General features: G+C 36.0%; 2 protein-coding genes across 2 annotated transcripts; both read left to right on the top strand.

The window, feature by feature from the left end:
• The first annotated feature begins 872 nt into the window (after positions 1–872).
• LOC117920393 (putative receptor protein kinase ZmPK1) lies at positions 873–21,479 on the top strand. Its single transcript, XM_034837883.1, has 2 exons — positions 873–2,125; positions 20,223–21,479. The coding sequence occupies exons 1-2, from the start codon at positions 1,001–1,003 to the stop codon at positions 21,327–21,329; spliced, it is 2,232 nt and encodes a 743-aa protein (XP_034693774.1). The 5' UTR covers positions 873–1,000; the 3' UTR covers positions 21,330–21,479.
• LOC117920394 (putative receptor protein kinase ZmPK1) lies at positions 9,169–21,479 on the top strand. The gene is made up of 2 exons (XM_034837884.1): positions 9,169–11,516; positions 21,330–21,479. The coding sequence occupies exon 1, from the start codon at positions 9,279–9,281 to the stop codon at positions 11,514–11,516; it is 2,238 nt and encodes a 745-aa protein (XP_034693775.1). The 5' UTR covers positions 9,169–9,278; the 3' UTR covers positions 21,330–21,479.
• Positions 21,480–25,643: the final 4,164 nt, after the last annotated feature.

Below are 25,643 nucleotides of genomic sequence, written 5' to 3' on the forward strand. Positions count from 1 at the left end.
TTTGGATTTCTTTTTCTTTTAATTTTATGTATTTTTTTTAAATATATTCTTTTTTTTCTCAAAGCTTAGAACTCAGCATGTCCTTGGTTACGTAAATATTCGTTAAAACTACAAACATATATAGATTATAAAGTATTAAGGATGAGGTATGAACATATAAAAAATGGACAAGGAACAAATGGAAGATTCATGGTGGTGTGTGAAATGAAATCTCCAATAGAGATTCACTAGTTATACTGTGAATGTGGTGGTTTGAAAATCCAATGGCATCCTCGTTGAGAATGATCAAATTTTAGGGTGTTACCAATATTGTCCCCCGGAATAATGACCAAATTCTTGACATTGAAATGTGAAAAACGAAGCAGGAATGAGTGAAGTATTTAAAAGAAGGGTGACTTAGCTTCATTGCCAACAAGTCTTTAGAGGAACTTCGACTAAACTTACATCAGATAAGAAGGAGCCACGACTTCGTCAGTAGCTTTCATCATATAACAGGAGTTCTTGACGTATAATTAGGTATGCCTATGGCCGGCATCATTGCTTACGAGTCTTTCACGGGTCAGCGTATGTAGCTACCTTAAATTGACAAAGGGCACCTTCAGATGAGACCCTTTCCCATCTTAAATTGGATAAATATAATTCATCTCCATTAAAAAATCTTGGGACATGCTTTGGTTGACAGTTCCATGTTTGAAAAGCTGATCAAGATATTGGATACTTAATTGGTATAATGCCTTCCCTCCTTAATTTCCTACGTGAAGTAGTGGATATAAAACTAACATTTTCTTAACCAACCAAAGATACATTTTTAAACCAACCTTGGAAAGACATGGGAAACCTATTTTCCTCCTTTCTTCTCATCCTTCTTATCTCTTTCTTCTTCTCTTTTACAACTTCCAAAACCCAGAACTTTTTGCAAAGAGGCACCTCTCTCTCTGTCGAAGATGATTCGGACTACATCACCTCCCCAGACAAATCATTCACTTGTGGTTTCTATGGGATGGGGGAAAATGCTTACTGGTTTTCAATATGGTTCACAAATTCAAAGGAAAGAACTGTTGTTTGGATGGCCAATCGAAATAGACCTGTCAATGGCCGGGGCTCCAGAATTTCGCTGCAGAGAGATGGCACCATGATGCTAAGGGATGCTGATGGCTCAACTGTTTGGGAGACTAACACTACCTCTACCGATGTTGATCGAGCAGAGCTTTTGGACACTGGAAACCTTGTTCTCAAGGACCCACGAGGTAAAATTCTGTGGCAAAGCTTTGATTTTCCAACTGATACTCTTCTGCCAAACCAAATCTTTACCACGAGCACAAAGCTGATCTCTATACTCAGAAGAGGGGATTTTTCTTCTGGTTACTTTAACTTCCTTTTTGACAGTGACAATGTCTTGAGAATGATGTATGATGGGTCTGAGATTTCAAGCTTGTATTGGCCTGATTCTGATTGGGATGTTTTCGGAAATGGAAGAAGAAACTATAACAGTAGCAGAATTGCTGTTTTAGATGAAATGGGGAGGTTTCTTTCGAGTGATAAAATGTCTTTCGACGCTTCTGACATGGGTTTTGGAGTCAAAAGGAGGCTGACAATGGACTACGATGGAAACCTGAGGCTCTATAGTTTAAACCATTCCACGGGATTATGGATGATCTCATGGAAAGCTCTTAGCGACCAGTGTAAAGTGCATGGGTTATGTGGTAGAAATGGGATTTGTATTTATACACCAGAACCCAAGTGTTCATGTCCTCCGGGCTATGAAGTAAGTGACCCAAGTGACTGGAGCAAAGGTTGCAAGTCTAAGTTCAACCAAAGCTGTTCCCAAACACAGCAGGTAAAATTTGTGGAGCTTCCCCAGACCGATTACTATGGGTTTGATCTCAATTACAGCCGATCTGTTTCAATGGAAGCTTGCAGGAAAATCTGCTTGGACGATTGCCTTTGCCAAGGATTCGCCTACAGGCTAACTGGAGAAGGGACCTGTTACGCGAAAAGTACCCTTTTCAATGGCTACAAGTCCTCCAACTTCCCTGGGAGTTTATATTTAAAACTGCCTGTGGATGTCGAAACGTCAGCACCCACTGTCCTTAATGGTTCTGATCTCATATGCGAGTCCAAGGAGGTTGAATCTGTGTATGAGACTGTCAATAAAAAGATTAGATGGGTTTATCTCTACTCATTTGCTTCTGCCATTGGTGCCATAGAAGTTCTCTTTATTGTGTCAGGTTGGTGGTTTCTTTTCAGGGTACGTATTGTGCCATCTTCAGTTGAAGATGGATATGGTCCGATATCAAGCCCATTCAGGAGATTTAGCTACACCGAACTCAAGAAGGCAACCAACAATTTCAAAGTGGAGATTGGAAGAGGAGGCTTTGGGGCTGTTTATAAGGGTGTTTTGGAGGATGAAAGGGCAGTAGCAGTGAAGAAATTGGGAGATGCCACTCAAGGGGAAGGGGAGTTTTGGGCTGAAGTAAGCACAATCGGAAAAATCTATCACATGAACCTAGTCAGAATGTGGGGATTCTGTTCAGAGGGTAGACACAGACTTGTAGTCTACGAGCATGTAGAAAATCTGTCACTGGATAAGCATCTCTTCAGCACGAGTTGTCTGGGATGGAAAGAGAGGTTTAACGTTGCAGTGGGCACAGCAAGGGGTTTAGCCTACCTTCACCATGAGTGTCTAGAATGGGTTATCCACTGTGACGTGAAGCCTGAAAATATACTTCTGGACAACGGGTTTGAACCAAAGATTGCAGATTTTGGGCTAGCCAAGCTGTCTCAGAGAGGTGGCCCCGGTTCAGGAGAATTCTCTCGGATTCGGGGGACTAAAGGGTACATGGCTCCAGAGTGGGCTAATCTTCCAATTACGGCAAAAGTTGATGTTTATAGCTATGGAGTTGTGGTTTTAGAGATGGTGAGGGGAATTCGGCTTTCAAGATGGGTGGGTGAGGATGGTGAGGAGCAGCAAGCTGAGCTGACGAGGTTTGTCAGGGTAGTGAAAAGGAAAATTCAATATGGAGAAGACAATTGGGTAGAGGATACAGTGGACCCAAGATTGAAGGGGAAGTTTAGTAGGCAGCAGGCTACAATGTTGGTCGAAATAGGTATTTCTTGTGTGGAGGAAGATAGAAGTAAAAGACCAACAATGGCCACCGTAGTCCAAGTTCTACTGGAATGCGAAGGTGAAGCCCAAGTCCAAACCTTGGACTTGGAGTAAATGTTTTTTTTTTTTTTTTATCTACTGGGCCTGTATCTCCTGAACAAATTACATAGTTGTCATTGGTTTTGGCTTTGTAGAGGGTATTTTTCTGGTTAGTCCTGGAATACACATAAAGGGTATTTGTAATATTTTATATTGGATAGGAAAGAAAATTTTTTAGACTATAAAAATATAGATTTCTCTTAACTATGTAGATGTATTTTAAAACTATGGAGACCCTTTTAAAATAGGTTTGAAGTATCATATAAAAATAATTTATTAGTTTTAATTTTTTTTTAAATTTTTTTTACTTTTTATTTCTCCTATTTTTCTTCTCTATTTTCTTTCCATCATATTGAGTCTTAAATTTTCAGAAAAAATATATATAGCCTAAATATTCAAAATGAAAATATAAAATCATGAACTGCATTACTCTAGTATGAATAAACGTAATATACAACATGCTCTTTAACATCAATCATTTTTGCATTTCTTAAAATAAATTTTAAGATTTAAGTGGTGTTTGTTTTTTTGGCTTTTTGCTGAAAACAATTTGTTTTCAGAATTTAGGTTGTTTGTTTTTTTATTTTTTCATAATTTATTATAAATTTTTTACTAAATAAAAAAGGCAAAATATGTAGTTTTTTCTAAATAGAAAAAATAATATATTGATTTTTCCTTAATTTTTAATACTTAATAAAAATAAAATACTATAAAAACAAATAACCTAATATTTAACATTATTAAGCATTAAAGTTTTATTTAAAATTAAGTACAAAAACAAACACTACCTTAGTATAAGGTGATAAATTAATATGTAACTTACCTAGACTTGGATTGTGCCCGTTTTGCCATAATTTTACCTTTGTTTCACTTTGTTATGTTGAATCTAAAAAAATATTAAAGAAAATATTAAGAAAAATGATTTTTTTCATATTTGATTTTACAAAAGAAAACCAATAATAATTAAAGTTGATTAAAGTTTTATGTGTTTTTAAAATTATTTAATATTTACATAAAATAATAATAATAATAAGTGAGGTTTGACATCTTTTGGTAATAACCATTTAAATATAGCATTGATGTCTCTTTAAGTTCCAATGTAAGATTACTCTTTTTAAAACTAAATAGAAAATAAGACAGGATAAAATATACAATTCCTAACACCAGATTAAATGTGTTTTATTGATACAAATGCACAACCAATCATCTATCTACATATATATATAAATTAATTTTAATTATTTTATAAGGTATTTTATATAATAATTAAATAAAAAACAAAGGTAAATTTATAAGTAAAATTATTAATATTTTTAAACAGAAATACTTATGTATCCTATTTTTTTATATTGTTCAATATATATTAATTTCTTTGTTAAAACGACTTTAATATAAATATTATCATTTTTTTTTAGGTTTTTTTAATATTTTATAATTTTTTTTAACAATTTTCTCTTATTAGTTTTTTTTATTATCAAAATATTCACTCACATATCAATTGTATTTGTACCTAACAAAAAATATAACAGAAATATTTTGTCCAAAATATTGGACAAATGACTCGGTCGTCGAAAGAATTTTGTCTTGTAGTTGAAGTTAAGGACAAGAAATATTGGACCTTGGACAGAAATATAACGGTTTCCAGTTGTACCCAGTAAAAATAAATAAATGAATAAATAAAGACTTGTTTAATAAAGAGTCTTCGTCCAACGTAATGAGACCAAACTTGAGTAGATCAGTCTAAGTCATCCTCCAATGATCAAGTCAAAAAATGTTAGGCATACCAATGGGCTGGTCTGGTAGGCGCGGGTCGCAATATGCATTTTCTTGCCTTATCATATTCAAAATTTCACGTATAGTTTGAGCTTCCCACTTGCATTTAAAATTTCACACCTACCAAATCTTTGTGTTTTTAAGAGATCCAACCAACCTAGTTTCTCTAATAAAGATAAGAGAGCACCCTTGGTTTGTTAATTGGAACCTCTTTGAGTGGGGTCTGGTCAGATGAGACTATAATAATACCAAATGGAAGCTTTGTAAAGTCGACGGTCAATGGTGAAGTGATGGTGCCCAATCAAAAGGCAAATAAACGTTATAACAAGAGGTCATGACTCATCACTCATAAACTGGTATATCAATGAGACAATGACGCTAGCAAGTTTTCCACGGGTCTTCCGTCGTCCATAGCTTAAAATAAGGTAATAAGATAAAAGAGCCGTCATGTCTACTATATATATTGGGTAAGGAGACGTGGTGTAAGGCATATTTCTGCAACTTGCTTCTTTAAAAATTAAAAATCCATGCGAGTGTGTCCAAATTTGGCAAGTGGGGTGGCGACTAGGTGGAGTCACAACGGTCATTATATTCCAAACCCCAATTATTTATTCTCATGCTCGCCCACCAGTTCTTGTTTTTCTCTCTCTTTTTTTTTTAAAAAAAATCTTAATTATATTTAAAATAAATATAATTTGTATGTAAATAAATATTATAACTTTTTATGATTTATTTTTATAAGATATATTTTCATTTTATATTTGTTAAAAACTAAAAAATATTTTTTATTTAATTATATATATATATAAATTGGATGAGACAATACAATATCTCAACTACCCCCATCAAAATAAGAAAATTCAAATCTATCACTAATTTTATATGTCTTATCCCAAACTCATCTAATGTCACCTAAAGTACGTGTATCCGCGAAAACATGCTTCAGGTCCATTCCTAGTTGAGACATCTTTTTTGACGGTCTGTTCACCTCAAAGCTCAATGCCTGACAACCAAGTGACCAACCAAGCACGTCTTCTCGAAGAAAGGACCAAGCATTTTCTGAGAACAGCTCAAGGCGGTGAGTTTAATTAAGACCAAATAATCCATTTATAAAAAAAAAATGGGCAAGAATAGTACCCATCTTAAAATATTTATCAAAGTATTCTTTTGTATCTACGTAAGTATGTACATGAATTTTTTTTAAGTGTAAAAAATCACTGTTGATAACTATGATTTTAAAAGTTTCAAAAATATTATTAAAATCACAGTTTATGACTATGGTTTTATAATTTCCTTAAAACCACAGTTATTAACTGTGGTTTCAAAATTATTTTTAATTCACCCCGTTTGAATGGTACTATGATTTTAATATTATTTTTAAAATATTTTTTATCATAATTATCATAAAACCACAGTTACAGACTATGGTTTCACACTTTACTAAAATTTCTTAACGATGTACCAAATTTCTTTAAAGTTTGTTTCGGAGTGGAGAAATTTTTTTATAATTTTCCATTATCAGTTTAAAACTATTTTTTTTTACAAATTATCCTTAATAAATTTTTTCTTTACGACTGTTTTAAAATTATATATATATATATTTATCTTTATTTTTTTCATATTTTCCTTGAAATTTTGAGAAAATAATTTCGCCTACATGCATTCCCATAAAAATTTATATATTTATGGTAAATAAAATATTTATTTGTTTTATGAACTTTATCACATATGAATTAAAGAAAATTATTTTTTCATATTATTTTTAAATTTTAAAATAATTAAACAAATTGTTTATATTATTTAAAATTTTATATTTTCATATAAAAAATAATGTCAATGATTATGATTTTAGGTTATTCCTTACTAATTGTGGTTTAATGGTTATTATGATAAAAAATATTTTACCATTAAAATGGAGGTGGATTAAAAATAATTTTGACTGTGGTTCTAAGGAAAATTGTAAAACCATAGTTACAAACTGTGGTTTTAAGCATATTTTTGAAACTTTTAAAACCATAGTTACCAACAATGGTTTTTTACACTTAAAAAAAAAAAAAATCATGTGGATGCTTACGTGCATACAAAAAATTACTTTAACAAATATTTTGAAATGGGTACAATTCTTACCATTTTGTTTTACAAAAGGATTATTTTGGTCTTAAACTCCAAGTCAGCCTTACTCCCAATGCTTAGCTTGCTAAGTTAAGATGCACTCAACTTAAAAGCTTTAGAGGGTGTAGTAGACAACACTTAAAGAATGGAAGCTTTATTGCTCAAATGAAGCTTTACAAGTGCTTTGAAACTCACTTGCTTGGTTGGTTAGATTCTTGGGTAGTGTCTTGGCCAAATGAAGTCTTAACTTATTTATAGGCACCTTAGGAAGTCTTTAGAACCTTGAAAGGTTCCTTATAAATCAAGAATAATCTAGAAGCTCCTACAGTAGTCTATGTACAAAGGTATGTACAAGATGACTTTAGAAGATTCTAGAACACTCTACACTATTCCAATGCTCTCCTAGCCAAGTGTAGAGATGTATGAACATCTCTAACCCTTTTTAAAAGTTTCCATACTCTTCCACTTTGTAACTAAGTGCAGATATCTCCAGGGGTCTCTAGAAGCTTCTCACATCTTATATAAGGCCATGTGGAGGGTCATTTGAAGTATCTTGTGACATTAAGGCCAAACTATGTAAATGTTGTGTATTTTGTTTTTGTTTTCTTATTCTCTTATGTAGGATCTCAGGCGCTACCAACTCTCCTAAAAGCAATTGTTGTTAGGAGAGTTAGTAGTGTCTGAGGTCCTACAAGTGGTATCAGAGCTGAGGTCACGAGTTCGAACCCCAGGGGTATCGTTAAAGGGGAGATTGTTGGCAGATCGAAGGGTTGACCGCGTTCATCAACTTCCCTTGTGTTTACCGTGGGCGCTTAGGTGAATGCACTATAAGGTTAAGGTATGCATATTTCCTAACAACAATTACTTTTAGGAGAGTTGATAGCGTCTGAGGTCCTACATCTTCTCCATATTATTATTCTTCGTCGTGGTTTTGCACAACAATAGTCACTAATTATGATTTTATATTTAAAAATAAAAAATCAAAACTGTACTTATTAAAAAAAATTAAAAAATCTTCGATAACTTGAATACCGAAGTGGATTTCTTTTGCTTTTAATTTTATGAATTTTTTTTAAAATATATTCTTTTTTCTCAAAGCTTAGAACTCAGCATGTCCTTGGTTACATATATATATTCGTTTAAACTACAAACATATATAGATTATAAAGTATTAAGGATGAGGTATGAACATATAAAAAATGGACAAGAAGGAACAAATGGAAGATTCATGGTGGTGTGTGAAATGAAATCTCCAATAGAGATTCACTAGTTATACTGTGAATGCGGTGGTTTGAAAATCCAATAGCATCCTCGTTGAGAATGATCAAATTTTAGGGTGTTATCAATATTGTCCCCCCGAATAATGACCAACTTCTTGGCATTGAAATGTGAAAAACGAAGCAGGAATGTGTGAAGTATTAAAAAGAAGGGTGACTTAGCTTCATTGCCAACAAGTCTTTAGAGGAACTTCGTCTATAACTTACATCAGATAAGAAGAAGCCACGACTTCGTCAGTAGCTTTCATCATATAACAAGAGTTCTTGAGGTGTAATTAGGTATGCCTATGCCCAGCATCATTGCTTACGAGTCTTTCACGGGTCAGCGTATGTAGCTATCTTACATAAAATAAAGATACATCACGATTTCATGTGTAGCTTAAATGAGGCAAGGAGAGGCCTTCACTTACGAGAACTTGTGTAAGGCATTAATATCAGGGTGACGGTCCAGTTGTGTCATTCCCATTCCCACGTCATGTATACGGTGCAGCCAAATTTGACAAAGGGCACCTTGAGACCCTTTCCCCGCTTAAATTGGATAAATATAATTCATCTCCATTAAAAAATCTTGGGACATCCTTTGGTTGACAATTCCATGTTTGAAAAGCTGATCAAGATATTGGATACTTAATTGGTATAATGCCTTCCTCCTTAATTTCCTACGTGAAGTAGTGGATATAAAACTAACATTTTCTTAACCAACCAAAGATACATTTCTAAACCAAACTTGGAAAGACATGGGAAACCTATTTTCCTCCTTTCTTCTCATCCTTCTTATCTCTTTCTTCTTCTCTTTTACAATTTCCAAAACCCAGAACTTTTTGCAAAGAGGCTCCTCTCTCTCTGTCGAAGATGATTCGGACGACTACATCACCTCCCCAGACAAATCATTCACTTGTGGTTTCTATGGGATGGGGGAAAATGCTTACTGGTTTTCAATATGGTTCACAAATTCAAAGGAAAGAACTGTTGTTTGGATGGCCAATCGAAATAGACCTGTCAATGGCCGGGGCTCCAGGATTTCGCTGCAGAGAGATGGCACCATGATGCTAAGGGATGCTGATGGCTCAACTGTTTGGGAGACTAACACTACCTCTACCGATGTTGATCGAGCAGAGCTTTTGGACACTGGAAACCTTGTTCTCAAGGACCCACGAGGTAAAATTCTGTGGCAAAGCTTTGATTTTCCAACTGATACTCTTCTGCCAAACCAAATCTTTACCACGAGCACAAAGCTGATCTCTATACTCAGAAGAGGGGATTTTTCTTCTGGTTACTTTAACTTCCTTTTTGACAATGACAATGTCTTGAGAATGATGTATGATGGGCCTGAGATTTCAAGCTTGTATTGGCCTAATCCTGAATGGGATGTTTTCCAAAATGGAAGAAGAAACTATAACAGTAGCAGAATTGCTGTTTTAGATGAAATGGGGAGGTTTCTTTCGAGTGATCAAATGTCTTTCAAAGCTTTTGACATGGGTTTTGGAGTCAAAAGGAGGCTGACAATGGACTACGATGGAAACCTGAGACTCTATAGCTTAAACCATTCCACGGGATTATGGAATATATCATGGGAAGCTCTTAGCCAACAGTGTAAAGTGCATGGGCTATGTGGTAGAAATGGGATTTGTATTTATACACCAGAACCCAAGTGTTCATGTCCTCCGGGCTACGAAGTAAGTGACCCAAGTGACTGGAGCAAAGGTTGCAAGTCCAAGTTCAACCAAAGCTGTTCCCAAACACAGCAGGTAAAATTTGTGGAGCTTCCCCAGACCGATTACTATGGGTTTGATCTCCATTACAGCAAATCTGTTTCAATGGAAGCTTGCAGGAAAATCTGCTTGGACGATTGCCTTTGCCAAGGATTCGTCTACAGGCTAACAGGAGAAGGGACATGTTACACAAAAAGTACCCTTTTCAATGGCTACAAGTCCTCCAACTTCCCTGGGAGTTTATATTTAAAACTGCCTGTGGATGTCGAAACCTTAGCACCCACTGTCCTTAATGGTTCTGATCTCATATGCGAGTCCAAGGAGGTTGAGGTTGTGAACATTTCTTCTGTGTATGACACTGCCAGTAAAAAGATGAGATGGGTTTATCTCTACTCATTTGCTTCTGCCATTGGTGCCATAGAAGTTCTCTTTATTGTGTCAGGTTGGTGGTCTCTTTTCAGGGTACATAATGTGCCATCTTCAGCTGAAGATGGATATGGTCCGATATCAAGCCCGTTCAGGAGATTTAGCTACACCGAACTCAAGAAGGCAACCAACAATTTCAAAGTGGAGCTTGGAAGAGGAGGCTTTGGGGCTGTTTATAAGGGTGTTTTGGAGGATGAAAGGGCAGTAGCAGTGAAGAAATTGGGAGATGCCACTCAAGGGGAAGGGGAGTTTTGGGCTGAAGTAAGCACAATCGGAAAAATCTATCACATGAACCTAGTCAGAATGTGGGGATTCTGTTCAGAGGGTAGACACAGACTTGTAGTCTACGAGCATGTAGAAAATCTGTCACTGGATAAGCATCTCTTCAGCACGAGTTGTCTGGGATGGAAAGAGAGGTTTAACGTTGCAGTGGGGACAGCGAGGGGTTTAGCCTACCTTCACCATGAGTGTCTAGAATGGGTTATCCACTGTGACGTGAAGCCTGAAAATATACTTCTAGACAACGGGTTTGAACCAAAGATTTCAGATTTTGGGCTAGCCAAGCTGTCTCAGAGAGGTGGCCCCGGTTCAGGAGAATTCTCTCGGATTCGGGGGACTAAAGGGTACATGGCTCCAGAGTGGGCTATGAATCTTCCAATTACGGCAAAAGTTGATGTTTATAGCTATGGAGTTGTGGTTTTAGAGATGGTGAGGGGAATTCGGCTTTCGAAATGGGCGGGTGAGGATGGCGAGGAGCAGGAAGCTGAGCTGACGAGGTTTGTCAGGGCAGTGAAAAGGAAAATTCAATATGGAGAAGACAATTGGGTAGAGGATACAGTGGACCCAAGATTGAAGGGGAAGTTTAGCAGGCAGCAGGCAGCCATGTTGGTCGAAATAGGTATTTCTTGTGTGGAGGAAGATAGAAGTAAACGACCAACAATGGCCACCGTAGTCCAAGTTCTACTGGAATGTGAAGATGAAGCCCAAGTCCAAACCCTGGACTTGGAGTAAATGTCCCTTTTTTTATTTACTGAATAAGTTATGGGGTCTGTATCTCCTGAACAAATTACATAGTTTTCATTGGTTTTTCTTGTTTTCTTTTTGTATGGGATCTGTAGCCACTTCTCTGGCACTACATCAATTTGGAATTTTACAAGTTCATGGTCCTGGGTAGCATAAAATATTCACCTCCCATACAATAATAGAAATACACAGAATGCAGATAAGATTTTTTTTTTCTCCCAAAAAGAAAAGAAAAAGAAAAAGAAAAAACAAAGAGACAGAAGTCTGTAAAATAGCATTGGGTGAAAATAAATTTAGGCCCAGAATTGAACAGTTTCATGCAATCACAGAAAAGGTCCTATCAATGAAACTGAAAGCCTCACAAAATCCTGTTGAATTAAAACATAACTTCAGCCAGCAAACTGCCTAAGAATTAAGGACTCGTAAAAAACAGAAAATTCAAGTGACCTGGAGCGATGCAAATGGTAGTAAAGATGCAGTCATTACTGAATCAATAAAAAAGAAAAAATAGTTTTAATTCCAAATTCATAAATAAAGCTTGGGTAACAGTTTGTTTGATGAAATTGAAAATTAAGTAGAGAGAAATATATTGCATCATGCTAATATAAAATGCCTACTTACATAATTTGTGTACTAAAACTGTTGGATGAGGCCCAATTGAAAATTTATGATTTCTGGAATGTTGTAAAGACCATAACTTGTTAGTAACTAATAAAGGACAACCATATGTAAGTAAATAACAAAAATTGTTTATGCCAACTATTCTTGCTTGGATAATCTGGAACTAAGAACCGAACTACCACAATCACAACCAAATCTCTTGGTTTGAGCTTTCATGTCAAATTGTTGGTTTATATCTCTAGGAAATATAGAGCTTTATTCCCATATTGCAAGTTCGGGTGTTTGCCAGGATGCATTGGCAGGAAGATATACCTCTATTCTATTAAGGCTATAAACAAAAATAGAGAAGTACATACTCCTGGTTTTTTTTTTTTTTTTTTTTCAGTAATGTATGATTTTTGAAACACTAGTTTTCTCGTCATGATTGCAGGAAGTACAGAGATTCCAGACGCAATGGAGATGATATTACAATCTGCCATTGCTTTAGGTGGAAAAGGGGCCGTGAGTTATTTATTTTGCCTGAAATTTCTTGCACTTACATCATATCATGCTTTTCCATGTCTAATTTTTAGTACTACACTTGATTGAACTAATTGGCAGTAAGGTTCTTGCTTTTGCTTTGCATTACTTTTAAGAATGTAGACTAGAGGGAAAAAGAAAAGTGGATTCTACTGGAATTATCAGAAAAAGAAAAAAAAGAAAAAAGTATGGGTTGTTGTTTGTTTGTGGCGTTATTTTAGTTTTTGACGTCATGCCCCTCAAGCAACATCTTATAAGACTATTTTTAGTGTAAGGTCCAACATGAACTAGTGCAAGAGTGAAGATTGCATTTTGTCATGTCTCAGACTCTGCAGTAGAGGGAATCTATCATTAATCATACTCTCTCCATTTTGCTTGGATAATCTGGAACTGAGAACCGTTATTTGTGGCGTTATTTTAGTTTTTGACGTCATGCTCCTCAAGCAACATCTTATATGACTATTTTTAGGATAAGGTCCAACATGAACTAGTGCAAGTGTGAAGATTGCATTTTGTCATGTCTCAGACTCTGAAGTAGAGGGAATCATACTCTCTCCATTTGACTTGACATGTGATATGCTGGAAACCTGAAACATGGCCTTGGTTGGCTGGTGTCATTTTTCACTACTCAAGAGATTTCCTGTCCACATGCTAAGACTTTTAAATTATAGTCTATGACTAACTGCCCTTGGCAAAAACTCGGTGTGTCTGCAACTAAAGATGTGTTAGCAATAGCATTATATGGATATGGATTTGTGATCAAACACAAATACAATGACACCTTCCCTGAGAATACCTGGAATAAGATGAATAACAGCTGATGTCACATAAAAGCAATTTGGTCGTGCCAATTAAGAATTTCTATTTCATAAATGTTTACAGGTTGATGTGGAAAGCGCAGTGTCCTTGTATTCAAAGGCAGTGCACTTGTTAGTGTTCCTTCTAGTGGAAGCACCGTCCCTCATTCTCAACCCTCCCTTCTCTCTTACAAACTCGATCAGACCGGTATAGGCTTCGAACTTACATTGATATCCTTAATATCAGGCAAGTCCACTCAAGGTCTCAAAGGATGAATCTTCTTAAGTGCGAGGATCAACAATGCCCCCCTTAAAAACTAGTGTAACTTTTAATCCAAGGTGCCATGGTATCCATATAAAATTATTTATTTGTACAGCTATTCTTTGAGTGACTGTGAGATGCATGTTGACTAGTGTGATCCCTTATTTGGGACTCAGATCATGATTCTATAATTTAAAGAATGATGAAATGTGCAAATTTTTTCATTCTCTGTCCATTTGATGTGCATTTTCTGACCAGGAGTTTGTTCAGGGATCATTGCCAAAAAAGACCAATCTGGATGGTTCTATTGGATCAATTCTGCTGAAAGATATCCTTTACACATGCACAGCATAGTTATCCGTACTCATGTAACTCAAAACTTTTTATTTGAATGTCACGCAAAATTTTTTCCTCAGCAAATGAAATCATTCTACTGCTTCTTATGAAGCGTTTGGAATGGGTCAGAATCCGATATCTAGCTGTAGGGAACAATGTGCTTAGCAAATGAATCACATCATTTTTGCATTTTATTTCTTCCACTTTTGCTGCTCAAAATATGGGTGTGCTCATATGAAGTTGGGACATGTTTTGGGTCCACTTCGTTCGAATGAATGGACTAGCGACTTCAAATGCAAATTTTGAAGCCACAAAAAACTCCTAATGAATGGGCTTGTAATTTCAAATGCCATGAAAGTTATATTTTTTATTTTTTTATTTTTGATTTTCGGGTGTGCAGATACAATGCTGTTTATGGGACCTCAAATCTACTTGAAGCTCCTGCTTGATCTATAGGAAGAAAATGTGTGGAAAATTATTTGCCTTATGACTGGTTAGGTAGCTGGGTGCAGCTTGTGCTTTAAGCAACGTGTATTTTTGAATAACTACCTTCTTATTCAAAACTGACGAGAAGGGTTCCAATCAGTAAAAGAGTCTTTCGTCCAAGGATTGATTATCTCAGCATAAGTCATCATCCATGACCAAGAGTGAAGACAAAAATGTTAGGCATACCGCCTACCACACCAATGACTCAATGAGCCGGTGGTCCTATAACGATATGCATGCGCTGGCCTAGTTATATTCAAAATTTCCCATGTTCAAACTAACACATCTTCCAGTCTTGTAAGAGTTTCACACAAGCTTCTCTGAATCTTCCTCATTGTTAGCTGGCAAATGTGGACACCTTCCCTCAGGAATAAAATAATAAAATAATAAAATATCAATGGATTCCTTTAAGAACTTAATGAAAATCAGTTCCAGTCATTTCACAATTGGGTCTCCGGACGTTGCTGGAATAAATGGAACTTGGTAGGGTCCACGGTGATTAATGAAGTGATGCCCAGTTAAAAAGGCAAATAAAAAGGATGGATTAAGAAACTCCAGTTTTGGACAAATATGATTTATTTAAAAATAAATCCAAAAGGCAAATCCCTTATTATCATGTGCAGATCCAAATCATAAAATCCCATATGATAATTATAATTTTGAATTTTTTCTTTAAATTATCAAACTTATAATTATTAACTACGATTTTAAATTTATGTTTAAAACCATAATCGATTTATGGTTTTAAAGATATATTTAATTATAGTGATTGGAATGTATCTCAAATTGTATTTTGAGTTGATGAGAAGTTATTAATAGTTTATGGTAGAAGATATTCTTAAAAGTGAGTTTCCTATCATTATAGAAAATATCCTATCATGAAATCTTTTTAGAAAAATGTATCTTTGACTATTATACATTTAGTTTCCTATATAGAAACTTTTTTTGTAATTAGGAAAAAATATAGGATGAAATTTTAACCAAAATAGTAAGTCTTTTTTTAGGTATAAATTTGGGCTTTGGAATTTTAGAGCTTTAAGGTTGTAATCTCCTTTAACAATAGTGAAAGTTCTTCTTTTTCTTCACCCATGAATATAGGCTTAAGGCCAAACCAAGTAAATCGTTGTGTATTTTATTTTCGTTTTCTTATTGTTTTCTTCATATTATTATTCTTTGTTGAAGAAGAAGGTGTCTGAGAGTAGAGAAGATGACTTAGGTAAAGGTTTGATGGTGAGAAGAAGAACATAAAAGAAAAATAATAAGGTTTCAAGTGCCTGAAAGAAAGAAAGTCTAAGGGAAACAACAAATGTTTCAAGTGCAAGAAAGAAAGACATTATGCGGAAAATTGTATAGACCGTAAAGGAAAAGAAAATGAGAAAACTTTAAATTTTGATGATGCTAGTTGCAGAAGAAAATTCAGATACTGCAAATGTTTTTTCAATTACTTAAAACTTAGGTAATTAGTAGATTTTTGATTCAAGATGCTCCTATCATATCTCCTAATAAGGATTGGTTCAATACCTACCAACATATAGATGATGGGAAGGTTCTCATGGGAAGTGATGTAGCCAATAAGGTTGTTGGGATAGGCATAATTCGAATTAAGATGTATGATGACATTGTAATGACATTAACTGATGTAAGACATGTTCCAGAGTTGAAGAAAAAATTGATTTCTTTAAGGACACTTGACTCCAATGAATGTACATATAAAGTTGGAAGTACAATTTTGATGATTGCACATAGTGCTATTGTAGTAAAAAAAAATCCATACAGTGGACAATCCTGTAAATATAATGATTAAGTTCGTTCCTATGGTTAAGTTCAAGTATTGCTTGGACTTAATTAGTGTTAGTACGTAGTATTTGAAGGTCCCTGTGGGGTATAGGAACAAAGTAACTTGAAAGACTTTCGAATTTGTTTGAATATTGAGAATTGAGTTAAGGTGGAAATTGTTGGAAAGTGTTTCAAATTGTATTTTGAGTCAATTGGAAAGTTATTAACAATTTCCTAATAAAAGATATTCTTAAAAGTGAGTTTCCTAGTCATATCGGAAATATCTTATTATGATATTTTCTTTTTAGGAAAAGATATCTTTGGCAATTATACACTTAGTTTTCTATATAAAAACTTCTGGAAGAGATTTTGACCAAAATAGTGAGCTATTTTTTGGTATAAATTGAGGTTTTAGAATTTGAGAGCTTTAAGCTTGTAATTTCCTTTAACAATAGTAAAAGCTCTTCTTCATTTTCACCTATGAATGTAAGCTTAAGCTCACAGGCTTAGTCTTTTCCTAAGCTCGTGCGACACTTAGACAAGTCAAGACTCTTGATCTTGCTAAGTCAGCCTTACTTCCAATGCTTAGCTTGCTAAGCTAAGATGCACCCAACTTAAAAGCTTTAGAGGGTGTAGTAGACAACACTTAAAGAATGAAAGCGTTATTGCTCAAAGGAAGCTTTACAAGTGCTTTGGAACTCACTTGCTTGGTTGGTTAGGTTCTTGGGTAGTGCCTTGGCCAAATGAGGCTTTAACTTATTTATAGGCACCTTAGAAAGTCTCTAGAATCTTGAAAGGTTCCTTACAAATCAAGAATAATCTAGAAGCTACTACACTAGTCTATGTACAAAGGTATGTACAAGATGACTTTTAAAGATTCTAGAACACCCTACACTATTCCAATGCTCTCCTAGCTAAGTGCAGAGATGTATGAACATCTCTAACCCTTTTTAGAAGTTTCCATACTCTTCACTTTGTAACTAAGTGTAGATGTCTCCAGGGGTCTCTAAAAGCTTCTCACCTCTTATATAAGGCTATGTGGAGGGTCATTTGAAGCATCTTGTGACATTAAGGCCAAACTACGTAAATGTTGTGTATTTTGTTTTTGTTTTCATATTCTCTTATGTAGGACCTCAGGTGCTACCAACTCTCCAAAAAGCAATTGTTTGGAGAGTTGGTAGCGCTTGAGGTCCTACAAGTTGTATCAGAGTCGAGGTCATGGGTTCGAACCCCAGGGGTGTCGTTGTGGGGAGGGGGGGGGGGGGGGGGGGGGGGGGGGGGAGGGGAAGAGATTGTTAGCAAATCGAAGGGTTGGCCACATCCATCAACTCCCTTGTGTTCGTCGTGGGCGCTTGGGTGAATACACTATAAGGTTAGAGTATGCATATTTCCTAACAACAATTACTTTTAGGAGAGTTGGTAGCGCCTGAGGTCCTACATCTTCTCCTTATTATTATTTTTTATTGTGGTTTTACACAACAATAGTCACTAATTATAATTTTATGTTTAAAAATAAAAAACCAAAACTGTACTTATTAAAAAAAATAAAAAATCTTTGGTAACTTGAATACCGAAGTGTGTCAAATGCAGTAGTTTGAGAGTTATTTTGATTGAACATATACTTGTGGATTTCTTTTTCGTTTAATTTTATGAATTTATTTTAAATATATTCTTTTTTCTCAAAGCTTAGAACTCAGCATGTCCTTGGTTACATATATATTCGTTTAAACTACAAACATATATAGATTATAAAGTATTAAGGATGAGGTATGAACATAAAAAAATGGACAAGAAGGAACAAATGGAAGATTCATGGTGGTGTGTGAAATGAAATCTCCAATAGAGATTCACTAATTATACTGTGAATGCGGTGGTTTGAAAATCCAATAGCATCCTCGTTGAGAATGATCAAATTTTAGGGTGTTATCAATATTGTCCCCCCGAATAATGACCAACTTCTTGGCATTGAAATGTGAAAAACGAAGCAGGAATGTGTGAAGTATTAAAAAGAAGGGTGACTTAGCTTCATTGCCAACAAGTCTTTAGAGGAACTTCGTCTATAACTTACATCAGATAAGAAGAAGCCACGACTTCGTCAGTAGCTTTCATCATATAACAAGAGTTCTTGAGGTGTAATTAGGTATGCCTATGCCCAGCATCATTGCTTACGAGTCTTTCACGGGTCAGCGTATGTAGCTATCTTACATAAAATAAAGATACATCACGATTTCATGTGTAGCTTAAATGAGGCAAGGAGAGGCCTTCACTTACGAGAACTTGTGTAAGGCATTAATATCAGGGTGACGGTCCAGTTGTGTCATTCCCATTCCCACGTCATGTATACGGTGCAGCCAAATTTGACAAAGGGCACCTTGAGACCCTTTCCCCGCTTAAATTGGATAAATATAATTCATCTCCATTAAAAAATCTTGGGACATCCTTTGGTTGACAATTCCATGTTTGAAAAGCTGATCAAGATATTGGATACTTAATTGGTATAATGCCTTCCTCCTTAATTTCCTACGTGAAGTAGTGGATATAAAACTAACATTTTCTTAACCAACCAAAGATACATTTCTAAACCAAACTTGGAAAGACATGGGAAACCTATTTTCCTCCATTCTTCTCATCCTTCTTATCTCTTTCTTCTTCTCTTTTACAACTTCCAAAACCCAGAACTTTTTGCAAAGAGGCTCCTCTCTCTCTGTCGAAGATGATTCGGACGACTACATCACCTCCCCAGACAAATCATTCACTTGTGGTTTCTATGGGATGGGGGAAAATGCTTACTGGTTTTCAATATGGTTCACAAATTCAAAGGAAAGAACTGTTGTTTGGATGGCCAATCGAAATAGACCTGTCAATGGCCGGGGCTCCAGGATTTCGCTGCAGAGAGATGGCACCATGATGCTAAGGGATGCTGATGGCTCAACTGTTTGGGAGACTAACACTACCTCTACCGATGTTGATCGAGCAGAGCTTTTGGACACTGGAAACCTTGTTCTCAAGGACCCACGAGGTAAAATTCTGTGGCAAAGCTTTGATTTTCCAACTGATACTCTTCTGCCAAACCAAATCTTTACCACGAGCACAAAGCTGATCTCTATACTCAGAAGAGGGGATTTTTCTTCTGGTTACTTTAACTTCCTTTTTGACAATGACAATGTCTTGAGAATGATGTATGATGGGCCTGAGATTTCAAGCTTGTATTGGCCTAATCCTGATTGGGATGTTTTCCAAAATGGAAGAACAAACTATAACAGTAGCAGAATTGCTGTTTTAGATGAAATGGGGAGGTTTCTTTCGAGTGATCAAATGTCTTTCAAAGCTTTTGACATGGGTTTTGGAGTCAAAAGGAGGCTGACAATGGACTACGATGGAAACCTGAGACTCTATAGCTTAAACCATTCCACGGGATTATGGAATATATCATGGGAAGCTCTTAGCCAACAGTGTAAAGTGCATGGGCTATGTGGTAGAAATGGGATTTGTATTTATACACCAGAACCCAAGTGTTCATGTCCTCCGGGCTATGAAGTAAGTGACCCAAGTGACTGGAGCAAAGGTTGCAAGTCTAAGTTCAACCAAAGCTGTTCCCAAACACAGCAGGTAAAATTTGTGGAGCTTCCCCAGACCGATTACTATGGGTTTGATCTCAATTACAGCCAATCTGTTTCAATGGAAGCTTGCAGGAAAATCTGCTTGGACGATTGCCTTTGCCAAGGATTCGCCTACAGGCTAACAGGAGAAGGGAACTGTTACGCAAAAAGTACCCTTTTCAATGGCTACAAGTCCTCGAACTTCCCTGGGAGTTTATATTTAAAACTGCCTGTGGATGTCGAAACGTCAGCACCCACTGTCCTTAATGGTTCTGATCTCATATGCGAGTCCAAGGAGGTTGAGGTTGTGCACAGTTCTTCTGTGTATGACACTGCCAGTAAAAAGATGAGATGGGTTTATCTCTACTCATTTGCTTCAGCCATTGGTGCCATAGAAGTTCTCTTTATTGTGTCAGGTTGGTGGTTTCTTTTCAGGGTACATAATGTGCCATCTTCAGCTGAAGATGGATATGGTCCGATATCAAGCCCGTTCAGGAGATTTAGCTACACTGAACTCAAGAAGGCAACCAACAATTTCAAAGTGGAGCTTGGAAGAGGAGGCTTTGGGGCTGTTTATAAGGGTGTTTTGGAGGATGAAAGGGCAGTAGCAGTGAAGAAATTGGGAGATTCCACTCAAGGGGAAGGGGAGTTTTGGGCTGAAGTAAGCACAATCGGAAAAATCTATCACATGAACCTAGTCAGAATGTGGGGATTCTGTTCAGAGGGTATACACAGACTTGTAGTCTACGAGCATGTAGAAAATCTGTCACTGGATAAGCATCTCTTCAGCACGAGTTTTCTGGGATGGAAAGAGAGGTTTAACGTTGCAGTGGGGACAGCGAGGGGTTTAGCCTACCTTCACCATGAGTGTCTAGAATGGGTTATCCACTGTGACGTGAAGCCTGAAAATATACTTCTAGACAACGGGTTTGAACCAAAGATTGCAGATTTTGGGCTAGCCAAGCTGTCTCAGAGAGGTGGCCCCGGTTCAGGAGAATTCTCTCGGATTCGGGGGACTAAAGGGTACATGGCTCCAGAGTGGGCTATGAATCTTCCAATTACGGCAAAAGTTGATGTTTATAGCTATGGAGTTGTGGTTTTAGAGATGGTGAGGGGAATTCGGCTTTCGAAATGGGTGGGTGAGGATGGCGAGGAGCAGGAAGCTGAGCTGACGAGGTTTGTCAGGGCAGTGAAAAGGAAAATTCAATATGGAGAAGACAATTGGGTAGAGGATACAGTGGACCCAAGATTGAAGGGGAAGTTTAGCAGGCAGCAGGCAGCCATGTTGGTCGAAATAGGTATTTCTTGTGTGGAGGAAGATAGAAGTAAACGACCAACAATGGCCACCGTAGTGCAAGTTCTACTGGAATGTGATGCCCAAGTCCAAACCCTGGACTTGGAGTAAATGTCCTTTTTTTTATTTACTGAATAAGTTATGGGGTCTGTATCTCCTGAACAAATTACATAGTTGTCATTGGTTTTTCTTGTTTTCTTTTTGTATGGGGTCTGTAGCCACTTCTTTGGCACTACATCAATTTGGAATCTTACAAGTTCACGGTCCTGGGTAGCATAAAATATTCACCTTCCATATAATAATAGAAATACGCAGAATGCAGATAATACCATTTTTTTTTCTCCCAAAAAGAAAAGAAAAAGGAAAAAAAAGAGACAGAAGTCTGTAAAATAGCATTGGGTGAAAATAAATTTAGGCCCGGAATTGAACAGTTTCATGCAATCACAGAAAAGGTCCTATCAATGAAACTGAAAGCATCACAAAATCCTGTTGAATTAAAACCTAACTTCTGCCAGCAAACTGCCTAAGAATTAAGGACACATAAAAAACAGAAAATTCAAGTGACCTGGAGCGATGCAAATGGTAGTAAAGATGCAGTCATTACTGAATCAATAAAAAAGAAAAAATAGTTTTAATTCCAAATTCATACATAAAGCTTGGGTAACAGTTTGTTTGATGAAATTGAAAATTAAGTAGAGAGAAATATATTGCATCATGCTAATATAAAATGCCTACTTACATAATTTGTGTACTAAAACTGTTGGATGAGGCCCAATTGAAAATTTATGATTTCTGGAATGTTGTAAAGACCATAACTTGTTAGTAACTAATAAAGGAATAATAAAAATTGTTTATGCCAACTATTTTTGCTTGGATAATCTGGAACTGAGAACCGTTATTTGTGGCGTTATTTTAGTTTTTGACGTCATGCTCCTCAAGCAACATCTTATATGGCTATTTTTAGGATAAGGTCCAACATGAACTAGTGCAAGTGTGAAGATTGCATTTTGTCATGTGTCAGACTCTGCAGTAGAGGGAATCTATCATTAATCATACTCTCTCCATTTGACTTGACATGTGATATGCTGGAAACCTGAAACATGGCCTTGGTTTGGCTGGTGTCATTTTTCACTACTCAAGAGATTTCTTGCCCACATGCTAAAGACTTCTATGTATAGTCTATATAACTAACTGCCCTTAGCAAAAACTCAGCGTGTCTGCAACGAAAGAAGTGTTAGCAATAGCATCGTATGGATATGGCTTTGTGATTCAACACAAATGCAATGGCACTTTCCTTGAGAATACCTGAAATAAGATGAATAACAACAAATGTCACACAAAAGCAAATTGGTCGTGCCAATTAAGAATTTCTGTTTCATACATGTCTGCAGGTTGATGAGCTCATGGGTGATGTGGAAAGGGCAGTGTCCTTGGCCAGTGTGATCCCTTATTTGAGACTCAAATCATGATTCTATAATTGAAATGAGTTTTTTTTTGGTAAATTATGTAAAATTGCATTAAAAATATATATATAGATTTTTTAAGAATTTTTAAAAAGTAATCCAATAAACATGCTAGTAATTTCATTCTTCCATTGTTTTCTCTTTCTTGATTAACCCATTTGTTTTTTTCAAACCTTGAAATGACAAGTCAAAAGTTAGCAATTACTTTTAATGTTGGCATGTGCCTAATCAACATGTCACATTATTTTTGTTATTTTTCATTTTTCTTTATTTTACCTATAAAATAATCTACTTTTTTAAATTTTATTTTATTTTTTCACTTTTTTACCTTTTCATAATTATTGATTTTAATTATTTAGATACACCTTAAATATATAATAATAATAACAATAATAACAACAACAACAATAATATATGATAAATAATTAATAAGAAAAATTAATATGCAAATTTAGAAGTTTAAAATATATAAAAGATTTTATATATTCATATTAAATAAAATATTTAGTTATTTGATAAATCTTATTAAATTGACAATAAATATCAAAATGCTTATTAAAAAGGTACTTAGAATAGCATGTCTAACTTGTTTATTTCTAGTTTCCCAAGTTAGTAACAAATGAGAACCATCTTTTGGTTTCAGGTCAGTTAAAATGTGTCCCAAGTTCACTACATCAATTGCAGGGAAAACCCTTTCTTGTCATCTTTTAAAGAATGTCTCGTTGAAGGGATCAATTTCAAAGGTGTCAAGACAGGTGTGAACCAGAGAAGCTTCCATTTGGATTTTATTTCAAGATTGTTGGATTAAGGGTATGGAAACAAATGACTAACCCAAAAGATACAAACAAAGAACAAAATGAATAAAAAGAAAAACCCCTTCTAGATCCACCTTTCTCGAAGATGAACTCGGTTTACTAGGATGCCGATGGTCTACCTCTAGGATTCAACAACCAAAGAATCTCGCCTTCTGAAAAACTCTTTTAAAAAATTGGTATTCGCATTTTGAGAGTGAGGGGGTTACCTGCTTTTATAGGCCACAAACACAGTCCCAACAGGACTCTACTTGTAAGTAGAATAGGACTGAAAGTGGAACAGGATTCTACTTATAAGTAGAACAAGACTCCATTATCACAATCCCAATAGGACTCTTCCAAAAAATATAAGTGTGGACCCCGCATTTCGGCTCAATGCGTTTCCCACTCGATGGCGAGCTCGATTTTTATTTTGAAAAATTGATTTTTATTTATTATTTGAAAATGACTTGGAGTCGCCACTTATTTTTGTTTTATTTTTAAAGGGTAAACAAAATAAGAAAGAAAACCCTAAGTGCGACTCCTTATTTTGGAAAAGGTGATCTACGAAAAATCGGATCGGGTTCGGGGGTCAGGTTACTTATTGGGAAGGTACGGTAAAGACCGTAGCACCCCTCTAAGTCCATAAATCGGGTCTCTACTAATAAAATGAAGCTGACATGGCAATTGATGCGTAAATCAATGGATACCCCAAATAAATCATGCACATGTGAGAATCAGAAAATGCATGTAGACTAACCAGAGTAGGAATGAGTGTGTACCTGAGCAGCGAGCCACTATGCGCTATCAAAAGAGAGGGTTAGTGCGAAATAAAGAGCATAAATGTAGCTCACATGTCACTAAATCGAGTATAAAATCATCAAAGGCATGCACGGCACTCCACTCAAAATTCATTTTTATTTTAAAGAAATTTTATTTGATGTTGGGCCCCCACCAAAGCCCGTTTATTTTTGCATGAATTAATTCCATAAATTCCATTATTCGGAATTACGGAATTGAATCTATGCTTATTTTAAAACATTTTAAAAAACAGAAGAGTTATGAAAATTGCTTGCCAGAAGGAAAGATGACAGCAAATTTTTATTGAAAATGGACTCTTGGGTGATCTTAAAAATTCTAAGGATGAAAGATGAGAAAATTGGAATTATTTGAAAATCAGAATTTTGAGAAAGATATTTACAAAATGGGATTTGAGAAAACATTTTCAAAATCAAATAAAAAGAAATCCAAGAATGTCACATGGCCCAAAGGTGGCCCATACTAAAGATGGCCAATGCATGGTCTGGTAGGAATAGGGCCCAGTTGACTTGTGCATGCTGAATACAGAAATCCTTACTCACAGCATCTCCACATCAAAAGCTGTATTTGGAACCATGTACGTATCTACATTCTTGTCTTTCACTAAGATGTCCAAATTCTTTGCCTTTTCGAAGAGATTTCTCCTTCCGTTTAGCTTCTCATTAGTCTTGCCATGTCCACTTCCCAATTCCACCAAAGCTGTGATCCAATCAGAATCTCCCTGTGACCGACCCAGTACTTGAACTGAATCTCCATGTACCTGTATCTGAACTCTATCTTTTCTTGAATGTCCTCCAATATCTTCCCTTTGGTGTCAGAAGCATCTATCTTCGGCTTCCTATGTATCGTCTCAAACATCTTGAATGTTGCGGCCTGACCAGCAGCAAAATGCACTCATGCAAAGAGATGCCTGCCCTAGAGACATGGAACCAGTCAATACGGCAATAATGACATTCAGAACTGTACCCCCAGTGTATCCTTTTTCCCAGTATAATTTTTGCACCAAACCATACTGCCAAAACACAACTTGCAAAGATGATGAACATAACTGTTCCAAGGCCTAAATCCTGCAGCCAGGCTTTCGAAAACACCTGATTTATAAGCATTTACCAGAAACTAATTGTATTTAATTACAACTTGTTTTTCCCCAGTAAATAATGCAACTGTTCTAATTGAGTCGATTGTCTGTTCTACTACAGTTGCTGCTGTTGCATAAGCTTTTGGTCCGCGGGTAGCCATCTTGGATAAGAAGAGAGACATGGCTCCACTAGCTATCACATGAAGAGGAGTTGATGATAGCATGACAAGGGTAAACAAAAATCCTTTAATGATGTTATGACAAAGCCTCCAAA

This window comes from Vitis riparia, chromosome 8 (genome assembly GCF_004353265.1).
Source record: "Vitis riparia cultivar Riparia Gloire de Montpellier isolate 1030 chromosome 8, EGFV_Vit.rip_1.0, whole genome shotgun sequence".
Taxonomy (NCBI): Eukaryota; Viridiplantae; Streptophyta; class Magnoliopsida; order Vitales; family Vitaceae; genus Vitis; species Vitis riparia.

Excerpts from the sequence above, each read along its gene's own strand:
- LOC117920393 (XM_034837883.1), top strand. The coding sequence starts at position 1,001 with ATGGGGGAAAATGCTTACTGGTTTTCAATATGGTTCACAAATTCAAAG. Across the intron at positions 2,126-20,222 it reads TCATATGCGAGTCCAAGGAG|GTTGAGGTTGTGCACAGTTC; the intron begins GTTGAATCTGTG and ends GAGTCCAAGGAG.
- LOC117920394 (XM_034837884.1), top strand. The coding sequence starts at position 9,279 with ATGGGGGAAAATGCTTACTGGTTTTCAATATGGTTCACAAATTCAAAG.